Source organism: Sceloporus occidentalis, unplaced genomic scaffold (assembly GCF_023333645.1).
Source record: "Sceloporus occidentalis isolate IW3139 unplaced genomic scaffold, rSceOcc1.0.p SCAF_134, whole genome shotgun sequence".
In the NCBI taxonomy this organism is placed as follows: Eukaryota; Metazoa; Chordata; class Lepidosauria; order Squamata; family Phrynosomatidae; genus Sceloporus; species Sceloporus occidentalis.
The window spans coordinates 1,579,675-1,593,186 of record NW_028317114.1 but is presented as its reverse complement, the minus strand read 5'-3'; the positions used below and the strand labels follow the sequence as shown (position 1 = coordinate 1,593,186).

At 38.7% G+C, this 13,512-nt stretch overlaps 1 protein-coding gene across 2 annotated transcripts; it reads right to left on the bottom strand.

Annotated features, from left to right (window-relative positions):
* Positions 1-5,162: 5,162 nt before the first annotated feature.
* LOC149281354 (protein ecdysoneless homolog) lies at positions 5,163-13,355 on the bottom strand. 2 transcript variants are annotated; one of them, XM_089499378.1, is made up of 13 exons: positions 13,151-13,355; positions 12,307-12,424; positions 12,087-12,174; positions 11,782-11,957; positions 11,123-11,320; positions 10,437-10,560; positions 9,857-9,982; positions 9,414-9,499; positions 7,539-7,645; positions 7,070-7,253; positions 6,663-6,730; positions 5,798-5,991; positions 5,163-5,384 (listed from the first exon to the last, which is right to left on the bottom strand). In XM_089499378.1, exons 1-13 carry the CDS (start codon positions 13,353-13,355, stop codon positions 5,163-5,165), a joined length of 1,896 nt encoding a protein of 631 aa, XP_089355504.1. The 2 variants fall into 2 exon arrangements, with proteins under 2 accessions (XP_089355504.1, XP_089355505.1); XM_089499379.1 differs by lacking the exon at positions 10,437-10,560 and having other exon boundaries at positions 11,128-11,320.
* Between the last annotated feature and the right edge of the window lie 157 nt (positions 13,356-13,512).

The window sequence follows — 13,512 nt, the reverse complement described above, 5'->3', positions numbered from 1 at the left end:
CATAGTCGCTCGAGTAATATGAAGATCACACTGGGTAGGATATATCTCGTATCTTAGAGGTGGTTCCAAGCCATAGATAACATGGATTTATTTCACATGTAAGAGATTTATGTTATAGGTTCCATACGATAATGTGACCTCGTACACACGGTATATCCAACACACACAAACACACACAGATACTGTTTAAGGGGCAACCATGAAAAGATGTAATTTTATTTATCCGTTATTTAACCCCTTGATGACAATTGCCGGTCCGGGCACGTCACTGAAAATCGTGACGATTATGACAATTGACGTGCCAGGACCGGCACGTCTTTAAACGGGTGAAAAAATCGATCCGTGATCGATTTTTTTCACTCAAACGGTGTTGCTCTAATGCCTCGACATCGAGGCATTGAGCAACACCAAAAAAAACATTCCCGGCCCCCCCCGATCGCTCCTAGGAGCAAATAAAAAAACATGTTTGAAAGACTGCACGTCTTTCAAACATGGCGGCGCCCGCCGCCGAAAAACGGGTTTAGGAAGCGATCGCGAGTCGCTTCCTTTGCTTAGCTGGTGTTGCTAAGATGCCTCAGTATCGAGGCATCTTTGCAACACCTGTTTAGCAAAGGAAGCGACCCGCGATCGCTTCCTAAATGCTTAACTTACCTTCCCGGTACCGGCGTCTTCAAAACACACGCAGTGTTTCAAGATGGCGGCGCCCATCAAGCCGGGGGCGGAGCCTGCTGTCATCATCGGGGGGGGAGGTGTTGCTGGATGTCATGGACATCCAGTGAATAACACCCCTAGTGGTCAGATCACTCAGAAGAGTGATCATGATTTGCTAAATCAAAGGCAATGTTTTCTAAACATTGCCTTTGATCAGTATTGGATCTGCCTCCCTCCTTCACTTGCTTCTAGTGAGGGAGAGAGACAGATCAGTGTGTTTTCAGGTATTCTCAATAATATATATATATATTGATCCAAAGGCTCTTATAAGAGCCACCCATTTAATATTAACCCCTTCATTGCCATTGATCACTGCATAAACAGTGATCTTGCATAGTGGCAATTGTTTTTGGGGTTCTTTTTTTTTACATTTTTTTTTACTTTTTTTTTTTTTGTACTTTTTTTTTTAGGGTTTTTTTAATTTTTTTTATTAGAGCCATTAACCCTTTCCTTCCCCACTATTTTTGCTGCAATTGTTGCCATGCAGCGGTATACGGCTGAGGAGGCATGTTCCAAATTTGGCCCTTTTGCCCCCAAACAATCTGACAAACCCATGCATGTGGGGTATCAATGTACTCAGGAGATGTTGCTGAACACATATCGGGGTGTTGTGTGACAGCAACAACATACCAGGAGCTGTAATTTTACACCTGAAGTACAAAGTATGTTTAAAAAACAGCAAAAACAATTACTATCACAAACTTTGACAAGGGTTGGTGGTAGGATTAGTGCATGGAAAGGGTTAAACTATCAGCATCTAAAATACCCTGGGGTGTCTAGTTTTCAAAAATATATGGTTTGGTGGGGTAAATTTAATTTGCTGGCTTCAAAGATGCCCCAAATACCACATGGAGACAGAATTACCAGATTCAGAGAAAAATGGTTTTGAAATAGCAAAACGCTACTTGTACTTATTGCCCCATAACGTGTAGAAGAAAGCAAAAAAACATAAAAACATTGGGTATTTCTAAACTCGGGACAAATAGTAGAATCTATTTAGCAGGTTTTTTCAGTAGTTTTTTATGATGAATAAAAGATTTTTCAAATAAAAGTGAGAAAATTTTTTTTTTTTTCAATTTTTCGTCATATTTTATTATTTTTATTATAGAAAATTACATCATATATAAAAAATTATGGTGTCTGAAGAAAGCCCTTCTTGTCCTGAAAAAAACAATATATAACTTGTGTGGGTTTAGTAAGTGGGTTAAGAGAAAATTACAGCTAAACACAAACACAGCAGAAACGTTAAAACAGCCATTGTCACGATGGGTAAAAAAAATAGAATCAGCCTTTGTCACGAAGGGGTTAAAGGGGAAGTCTCATGGGGGGGGGGCTGCTCCTAAATGAACCCTAAACACCCCATTAACCGTAACTGCTCCTAAATTAACCCTTAACACCCCATCAACTATAACTGCCCCTAAATTAACCCTTAACACCCCATCAACTATAACTGCCCCTAAATTAACACCAAACACCCCATCAACTATAACTGCCCCTAAATTAACCCTAAACACCCCATTAACCATAAATGCCCCTAAATTAACCCTAAACACCCCATTAACCATAAAGTGAAAAAACAGAGTAGGTGAGCTGTGGATAGTAAATCACTAAATCAATATGTAAAACGTGTTGTTCACACCCTGTGTGAACCTGATGAAGCTGTGATAGAAGGCGAAACGCGTAGTGCTACTGTTTTTTTCTCAACCTCTGGAGATCCTGTGAGACGTCACACAAGAACCCGGAAGCAATCAGCGCACTATAGAAGATAGACGCCAACGGACTTTCTTAGGTTTTCTACCTTCCATTTGGGACTTCTATGCTGGCTGTATACATTGGTCCTGTAAGCATATTTATTGTATTTATTTAATGCCTGAATTAAACCTACATATAGAAGTTTATTCTGCGGGACCTTGACTGATCTTATTTACTCTTTATGATCCACGCATATAGCACTTATTAGTGCTGTTGTAAAGTGTGAGTTTGATACTGCATAATTTTTCGATCTTATCCATCTTGTAATTAGAGGTTGCGCTATGTATTTGTTTTTTTATGTTTCATGTTACGAGTTCTTAATATTTGGACAGAAGATCCTTCCACATTCGGATATAAAAATACGTATCTATTTTTTATATAAATTTTTTATATCACAGGGTGAGAACAACACGTTTCACGTATTGATTTATATTGATTTATTATCCACAGCTCACCTACTCTAAGTTTCTTTTTTTTTGGGTGTGTTCAAGGGAGACCACCTTGAGTATTTGGTTTGGAGCTTTTCTTGCGTTTTTGCTAGCGCTGTATTTCACTTCTTGTTAGTATTTTATTGTTTTTACCCCATTAATCATAACTGCCCCTAAATTAACCCCAAACACCCCATTAACCATAACTGCCCCCTAAATTAACCCTAAACACCCCATCAACTATAACTGCCCCGAAATTAACCCTAAACACCCCATCAACCATAACTGCCCCTAAATCTTCTAAGGGTATAAAAAAACAGCTCTGTCCTTAAATGGTTACTAAAAATTTTGAGTTATCTTTTTGTTTTGCACACTGTATTGTGTATATTACATTCAGTGTTGCAACTAATATTTTGAATTATATATTATATTGATTGTGAATTATTGATAGTTATTAGATTGTAGGCTAAATTCAGCACGTGCACCTACCACCACGTTTATACATACCCCTACAAGACTTACATGTCACTATTTGTAATAAGATAAAGTGGCTAGGTAAAAAACTATAAATTCTAACAATTCCAGATCCACATAATTCACAGGGAATGACTTGTTTAGAGGAATAAGCTCTATGCTTGAGATGTATTTTCAGACCTTTAGTTTGTTTTTCAAAACCGTTTGGTACAATTTCTTTTGAGGTGAATAAATTCACCCATAGGAATACTACCGATGGTATGGGTTGGATGATAACTTGAAGCCATCGAGAAACTATCCAGTTGTGGATTTACAACTATCAGGGAGAGGCATAAAAAAAGATCTGATACTGATCAAACAGAGATTCTACATTACACCCCATGTTATAAGCAAGTCATCTATGTAACGACCATACCAAACAATGTTATACCTCAAAGGATTGCTGTGTCCAGCATAAAGAGATTGGTATAGGATAGAGCAAAATTTGCTCCCATAGCCATGCCACATCTCTGGAGATAGCAGGAGGCATTAAAAGTGAAAACATGACAAACCATAAATTGACTATAGTTGGCAACAAAATTCTTGAAATCTCACAGTGCCTTTATTCTAGCATTGTGCTGTATGGACAAGTACAAGGCACTAACATCCAAGGTAGATTCTCTATATGCTGTCACACATGCTTAGAATGTATAAGTATGAAGGAAAGGTTGTAAGTGTGTGCCCACACATTCTGATATGCTCTCTCAAAGAACCAATGCTAGCAAAACTGGGTCTGCGTAACGTGCACAATATGACCAAAAGTATGCGGACACCTGACCATGACACCTATACGAGGTTGTTAGACATCCCATTCCCAAACCATGTGCGTTAAAATGGAGTTTCCCCTGCCCTTCCTTTGCAGCTATAACATCCTGTACTCCTCTGAGACTTTCCACAAGGATTTGGAGTGCGGCTGTGGGGATCTGTGCTCATTCAGCCAAAAGAGCATTTGTTAGGTCTGCTTCTAATCTGTGTTCCAATTCATCCCAAAGGTGTCCAGTGGGGTTCTGGTCAGGGTTCTTTACAGGTCACTCGAGTTCCCCCACACCAAACATGTCAAACAATGGACCTTGCTTTGCTCATAGGCGCATAGTCATGTTGAACAGGAAAGGGCCTTCCCTAAACTGGTGCCATAACGTTGTAGCATTAACATTACCCTTCACTGGAACAATGGCGCCTAGCCCAAACACTAAGGCATATAGGGCAAACTATTAATTTCAATTTTTTTTTAAAAAGTAGTATTACATGCACATATAAATGGATAAGAACTGCAGAAAAAGTCAAGTCACCCTGAGCCCTGCACCCTGCACCCCACTAGGGGTGGTCCTTTTTAACAGTCATATTAAAGTATTATAAAAGGAGTCACCACTGGAAAAGCAATGCTTATGAAAAAAATATTACTTAATATAAAAGTTTTACAAACAGGAAAATGACTTTAGATTCTGTATTTCAATTTTTTTTTAATAAATATATATCTGTTGACAAGGTAAATTGGTTCTTATAAATATGGCATTACAAAGTGTTATGTAGTATCAACAGTTTTCTATAAATGCGTGTAAATTAGATTAGGAAGTGCAGTCTCAGGCAGGATTCCAAGGAATCTGACCAATAATCTCCACTAGGAACAACATGATTTACCTAGTACTCAACTATATAACAGCAAAGAAACACCACCACATGGTTTTTAATTGCACCTGCTGAATCGTGGCAAAAATTAACCCTACATATGTTTATGATCTGACACAATCATGTCCAGTATCAATGACGAGCAGTGTCTGCAGATGGATCTTGGTCAGTGTTGTCCGGTAGATGCACACCCATGCTCTGGAGAAGGTTGGATGCAGGGCCAGCCAGTCCAGCCTGTGAACTGTATGATTCAAGCAGATTTGTCACCAGATTTAAATCCACATCCACTGGGGCAAAGCTATGCTCTTCTGTAGAACCGTCTTCCTCGTCACTATGGTCTTCAGCATACCCTGGCTCCGCAGGTCCATTTGGATCAAAAGGGAAGGGAATTTCCTGTTTATAGAGCAATAACGGTGAAAACTGAAACTATTGTTTTATCAGTAACCCAGTTCACATCGCTATTACCGGAAAACTGCAACTTTGTCCTGGTTATAATTCTGTTAACGTTACTCTATAATAAAATGTGTTTTTATTTTTTCAAAAACACATTATTAGAGCAGGCGGCGGGAGATATAGAAAAAATATATAAAGTGCATTTTGCACTACCAAACCTTCCATAATTTAAGGTTTGTAAAAACGAGAAGTAATGGGTAGATTAGATAACAGCAGAGATGTGGAGGGGAGGGACCTACCATCTTTATACAAATGCACCTCCACAATCAGGTTCTTGCAGATTTTAATTTTACGCATGGTTAGTAAAATCTTACCTCAGTTTTCTTTGTGGTGAAACTTTTGCCAATATTAGTTTGAGCCAGTTCTCTGTCCATAACCTCCATATAGGACCGCAAGCTTCCTAAGGCTTCGGTATCCGATTGGGACTCCTGGTCCTCATCACTGTCCAACAACTCAAACTCTTCTTCTGATTCTAGATCATCGGAATCTAGATCTTCTGGACTAGAACCTGTTAATACAGAGGATGCAGCAACAGAAAAATATTCAGTTAAAGCTTTCCCCATCTACTATATTCAATTTAACAGCCTTGTAACTAAATGCAGCATTAGAAACATCAAACTGGTGGCGTCCAAACACCTCCCTGAAAAAAATATTTAATCAAGTCAAATTTTGTCTTGTTAATTTGTGATGAGATACAAAAACAGCCAATGTTTTTGCTGAAAAAGAGAAAAATGTTTGTGTTGTTTTAATGTAATTAAACCTTCATAGGAATTAAAAAAAGATCTTCCATGATTTATTTGCACTACAGACTGCAGTTAATTTTGCACCTTTAACAAAAAAAATCAACTTCACAGCATTTAGCGAAACTGCCGGCAGTTTAAAAAAAATTAAGATTACCATTCATTCATTGATTTTTAGATATACCGTATTATCCTGTAATACAGTAGCCAGATTTGCAGTCTAATGAAAATGTTCAACTGATTGGCAGAAGTCTTTAACCAGGCTGGTTTTTTTTTGGTGTTTGTAGGAACTTCATTCTACTTGAAAATAACATAGAAAACATCTACTTGAAAATAACATAGAATATAGGCACAAGGTAGTATGTACTGTTTAATGATGTATACTGGTATCCCTCCTTTTAATTTTTCAGTAAAAACAAAAAAATACAAGAAAACCTACCCAGAATTTTTTCCAATGCACTTTTGAACGAGTCCACATCAAATGTAATTGGAGCTTCTGCCAGTGCCCTAGTTTTTATTAGCAAATCAATAAAAAAAACAAAAACATAATTACACTGTATTTCTAGAACAATAATAAGCATACCTAACATTAGGTCTCTCTTTATATTCTACAATCACCGACAGGTAAAAGCATGGTGTAAAATTAATCTCATTTTATTTCATACACTTTGCAAATAAAATCATTAGCAAGAGTACAGGTTAAGGTTATATTGTGCCATTTTTATTTGTTGCTGTGCGAGCAATGCATTGTGGGCAATTAGTCATGCCACCAGGCAGAAACCTCAGACTCGAAGTTATGTTAGCAATGAAAAGGAATACAGGATTTTATACGCATCAGACACATACCATGGCAACTCTGCTCCTTCATGTGAAGAAACTTTTGATATAAATGCCTTCATGCTGTCTGTCACTTCGGATAAGTCATAGTTCTTCTCATTCGCAACTGACGTCGGAACCGATTCCTTGGGGCCCGCAGCATCTTGTAAAATCTGCTCCAGCTTTTCAGGGGTAATATCAAGCCAGCTGTCATCTTAAACGGAAACAGCATGTTAGCTCAGCAGGAACAAAGCAGAACAGGTAATCAAATACCAGGGAGGGCAAACTGGAGAAAAAATAAACACAGCTTCCCTCCCACTCTCATGCAGCAGGGGAAGTGCAGGTCAGCAGCTGGCTGGCAGGGAAGGAGTTTATGTTCCTCTGCCAATTGCCCCCACCAGCAAACATGCTTAGGCTGGCCAGTAATACGTCTTATTACGCGCCTTTCCTATTTGTCCACACATACACATGTTTTTCTGAATTGCACAGATCTTTTTACCTTCATCTGGTGGTAAATTAGCTTCTTCCTTCTTCATTTCCTCCAAACTGATGGGTAGTGTGTTTAATAGTTGAAGCACTTCCTCCGCAGGACTCTCAGCTGCTGACCTACCAGTTCAATATAAAAATTCGGTGAACACAGTTTGTTCTCTGGAAACACTATAACAGAGTTTCTTGGTGAAAATAATCCCTCATTAAAATATAATACTGAAACTAACATACACTTATTCACTTAATTAACTACTACTACTTCCGCTGCTGCTGGCCAGTTGTTCGGCCAGGGCTCATTTGATGGAGCACCAGAAGGTCATGTCACGCCGGTGCTCCGTCATAGAAGCCCGGCGGATGTGCCAGCAGGAGCCACACAGCCCCCCCACCTGCTGCAAGAGAGGAGGAACCGGGTCCCCTGCAGCGCTGCGGGGGATCTGGATCCTAACCCTGCTGCTTGCCCACAGCAGGGCTAAATGATAAGAAAAGAAGAAGGAAACAAAAAACACCTGTCCAGCATCCAGAACTGAATGTCCCGGGCGTCAGGCGATAGGTATTGCGCATCCCGGTGCTATCCCCCAATTATAGGCCGACCTATAATCGGGCAAATATGATATATTTATAACCTACTACTCAACTTACCACATTGGCTTACAAAAGAGCAGTAAACAACCTAATAACCTGGTAAAGGTTAAAACCTGTACATTAATTTTTATAATCAATACATTAGGTAAAAAAAAGCATTGGCAGCCCTGTAAAACGTGTATTTCCTGGAAAAAAAACATTTGCAAGCGTACAACTTCACTCTCTACGAATATACAAGAGTTTTCAAGAGTTTGAGGTCACCTTTTGGGGAGGGTTTCCCCACTTGATCTGACTTGAGTTTCAGTTTCCACAATTGAAATGCAAATTTTGTCCAGTAAAATAAAATCAGGTGGATCAGAAATACAGTGTAGATGTTGTAAACATTACTGTAGATGGAAACCGTACAGAGGCCCTTTATCAGCAACCTTTCACTCTCATATTCCAATGGCATGTTGTGTTGCTTAATCCAAGTTTAGGATTACTTCCTTATACCCCCTTGGGAGGGGGAATCTCGAGGAGGAGTGGAGGCTGGCTGTACCTGACCTACAAAAATACTAGGGCAACTCATTTGTTGAGGCCACATAAACTCTGGATTGATCTTGAACAATCCCTTATTGTTCTTATTGAACTTTGCCCCTTCAGAGCTATATGTGGCTCAACCCACTGACAGGACGACAAGTCGCACAAGGGGGTGGGAAACGTACTCTTCTCTTTCCCCTCTCCGTTGACACAATCCTGATTTTGGTCTGGGGATGGAGAGGGGTACTTTGATTTCATGAAGATCTCCACGGCAGTGAGGGCAGCTCAATTCTGCTCAGAAGGGAGATTGATTCCCTTACGCAGGCTTCCTCATAGGGAGGGGCTCTGTGGCATTCACTACATTTTCAGATTTGTCTGGAAAGCATAAGTTGTCCTGGGACCTCACTTACTTTGAGTCCATTAATGGAGAGATGGTAAGGAATATTGGGAAAGAAACTCTGACACCAATAATGGAAAAGGGGAAGCAACCATGTTTGTACAGGTGGCAGAGTCTAGTTATGGAGTGCACCGATAACACATGAATACCATTTCGTACTAACTTATCCTTTTTTTTTACCCCAGCAGCTAAAACAGCCGTATTATCTTAAAGATCAGAAAAACAAAATACCGCTGCCTTCAGTCATACTTTGCAGTACAAGAACTTGGTCAAATAAAACAAAGTACAGATAAGATGAAAACCTTTCAAGGGGAACATATTTCTAGGGTGGAATGAATAAGCAAATAACAGATTGCTGCGGCAATGGATCACATGAATGGTTCTCACCTTTCTGGCTTGACAAATGATTGGAGGAAATATACCTCTGCCTTCTTAAGTAATTCACGATACAGTGCAGATCCCTCCATCTCTCCCTAGAACATAAAAAGGTAAACATTAACTTATTTAGCACAACAGATGTAATTCACTCCAGAGTGAGTGTCCAGGCAAGTTGTGGGTAACGCCAGACTCTTTCTCCAGAATATTTTTCCTAAATTATCTCTGAACAGGGGATGGTAGCTCATTCTAAAGTTCCCCAAAGCTCTTGTGACATGTGGTTGGTGGAGTTCCCACTTAAAATGCATTTCTACAATTAGAAACTGTTAGAGGAGGATCAACTTATTGTTTAACTCCTTTTGGGTGAAATGGTTTGATCAACAAGAATTGTATTTCTTTTTCTGAGCCAAGCTTTACATAGCCACAGAACAAATCTACAAGCAATCCAATTATACCTTAAAAAAATTATTTTTCTTTAGGGAATTTAAAAATCCGGTCCATCGAGGACTCTGCAAGGGGAGCATATTGAAATCTCCAGAAGGCCTGGAGCATTTGGAACACATAATCTCAAATCCATGGGCCTGGAAAAAATAAAAAAAAAAGACAGAAATAACATAAAATGACAAGATTCACAGGTGAAATTCTTACATATTAAAAAATTACAAATGCCAAAAAAACAAAGCATTGTGCGAAATCCCATGGGATAATAAAACTTCCTGACCCGGCCATATAGAAATATAGATATACAGCATTTCTGTGCCATTTTTCACCCTTTAACTTAAAGCAAATAGTGTTTACGCTTCACAATGCGTGCCAGAACAGACTTTAATGAGGACTGGCCTAATATTTAAAAAAAGTAATGTGTCCTCTTCAAGGCACTTCCCAATATAGACCAGTGAGATGCCTCCAACACAGCGTTCCCTCATCTCTCTCTCTATCTCTGTATATTACATGATTGATTGCTCAATTAATTGAACTAAATTTAATATTATTATTTTTTTTAATGGAAAGGCCTAAAAATGATTAAAACCTTACCAATTTCATTCCCAGGTCATATGCTTTGTAACGTGGGTCTGACAGCTCAGGGAGCGTGTACCCACTCCGTTTGTCTGGCTGAAATCTTTGCTGGCTCAACTGAGCGTATAAACACTTTGTAAACCTGACCTGTTAAAATATGAAGAAAGAAAAAAAAAAACAAAAACAAAAACACACACAGTTAAAACAAGCAGAAATCACAAAAAAAAAAAAAAAGTGAAAAAAGTGGTGGTGGGTAGGTTTCCCCAGGACAGCTACAAAAGCGGTGCTTTTTTATGAGAATGTTCAGCTCCCTGAAAAGCTGCAAGGATTACCCAGCCACTGGTGGGAAGATGTTGCCTTTAAGCAAAACATTATCTACGGAATCCGTCTGATATACATCAGCGAGTGGGAAACGGAAATCTCATTCTGTGTTCTAGCACCATCGCGCTAGAACGATCAGGTTATAAAAAGCATTAAATGTAATGGCATCTATTGGCTTTGTTATTGTGGATCCATTTTTTATACTTTTTTTTTTGTTTGTTTGTTTTAGATCCGGTATAATCAGTAAGACAATATAACAGAGGCTCATGATTTTGCCACTGTTATGTCTAAATGTTTGTCAGGGCTGAAATTAATTTAAAAAAAACTGATCTGTAAGGTAAAACAATGTACTTAGTGGACAGAATGCTCAAACTTAATGTCACGTTACCGACGAGAGGACTCGTGTTTCAGGAGGAAAATGACGAAAGATGCGACAAGCTTTTAGGTCAATAGGATCTCGGAGGTAAAATGCTTGAACAGCTGCTGATACGAGATGCGGTCGCTCTTTAAGGACAGCTGCAATCCCAGTGGGAACATAGCAGCGGGCATGGTGGAGGGAATCCTTAATTTTGTCAGGGTACCTAAAGTCCAGAATATAACACAATGGAAAATGATAAAATGAGGATATTTATAATGATTTCCAAACATTAAAAATAAGTAAAAAATAAAACGGCAAAGCTGCACATGTCTGTAAGAATATAAGTCTTTTTTGGACTGAGCCTGCCCCCTTATTGCATCTCCCAGGTTTGAAACTGGGATACAATTAAGTGAAGTTGAAATTACTTACACATTTGTAGATCCTAAAAACTAAGAAATGTAGTTATTATCTTTACCTTCTATAAGCAACCCAAGATATTTCGAGTGAACACTAGTCTATTTACTAAAGCAGAGCTATAACGAGAGTTGTGGTTTCAATGCCTTGACCCACTTAATGATCCCTTTACTAAACAACTGCAAAGTTAAAGGAAAAGTATAACGTATGTGTACTGTGTGTGTGTGGATGAAAAACACATCACACAGTGAATCACACAAATCAAAGTACCCTTCCAGCCGCCTTCTGAGAGCTTTTGACACAGATTCAGTTGCTAATAATTTCTCTGAAAAAGCCGCTAACAGCGACAACGATTGAGACACATCGATACTGGTAGCTTGGTCAGGCAGTTCTAGGCCATCCTGTCGCAAAGGTATGATACAGAGCTTTCCATGGTAAAAGAAGACCTGGTAACACAGAATAGTGTTGTTACTATGTTGACAGTTTTGGGAAAAAGGTCCCTGTTCCTCAGTCCGTAAAGAACTCGAGCACACACCAACGAAACGTGGGGTCATCCAACAGCTGAATTCCCTTACCCGATTTGAACTATTTTCTGGCTTCAACCATCTTGGTAGGAAATCTGCCGCTTCAATCAGCAAAAACTCTCCGTCGTTATCTTCAACCCTGTATTAAAAGGCAATTTGCAATACTGCTGACTGACAACTTAAACACAGGAAAATGCCGCTTCAGGCTGCAGATAGAACTGCGCGTACATGTAAGTATCCACAAAAACGTAATAAAAATTGTTCAAAGCACCTTGCTGCCAATTCCGGGTACTCTTTGGTTATTTCTTGTAGAAGGTAAACTATAAACCATTCATCCTCAATGTTATCTCCAAAATATGTTATTCCTCCAATATGAGCTGGAGTATTACCTGGAAAACAACAAGCAAACGACATTTCCATGGTAAATACAGTCACTGCGCTTAAAACAGGCTATTGTCCTTGAAATGGTTATGAAAGTTCACGAACTAGAGTTTTATATAGAAATAAATAATCTTATTTGGGTTATGTCCCGTGGCCCATTATTTCGTACAGTAATGACGTGTCAGCTTTAACAACATACAGTATATGAAGTCCACTAAACGGTATGGTACATATGTTTTACATAAGCCAGGTAACCATGGGAACAAATACACCCCTAACACAGAATCTAATGTAATTTAAGTAAATGGTGTAAATTGAGAAGAGGTAAAGAGATAAGAGAAAATCAATCCCATCACTTAAGTGTATGATTACAATGATTGATATTTATCACTAAGAACAATTCCAGGCCAATGGATTTCACATGTAAAGTAACAATTCTGGAGCAGGTGCGGCGAGTGGTGGGCTCACTATAATAACTAAAACAATGCCCTGCTACTTAAACCATCCATACTTTTTATAGATAAGTCACTTTTTACATAATAAGCAAGCGGTTTCTTCAAACATAGCACTGGAATTGTTTGAGATTTCCCTTGACGAATATGTATTTCTTTATAATTAAGTCAACTTAATTAACACAAACTAACTTTATATACAGGTTGTAATTTAAATGAGCCTATTCACTATAATCACTACAGCGATAATGAAATTCCATTTAATAATCACACAGACAGTACCTTTTTTAGCTTTATATCCTAGATGAAATGGTTGGTTTTGCCATATGTATGGAGCTAGTAATGGTGCAAACTTTGCCAGTATACTCTCTATGTACCCCTGAAGAATTTGTTTGCGTTTCTCGTGATCGCTGGGTTCTTCCGATACCAGGAATATCTGATATTCCACAAAATCTTCCACGACCACCATTTTCTTCTCCCAATCCATAGTTTCCTTGTCCGCAGAGAAGCTAGAAAGAGGTCAAAAATCACGCTTGAAGGCAAACACAAACTGATAATTTTTTATGTCTTATTCAGCAGATTTAAATATGAAAGCAGAAATAATAAACACAAAATATATATACTAAGACAAACTGTATGATGTT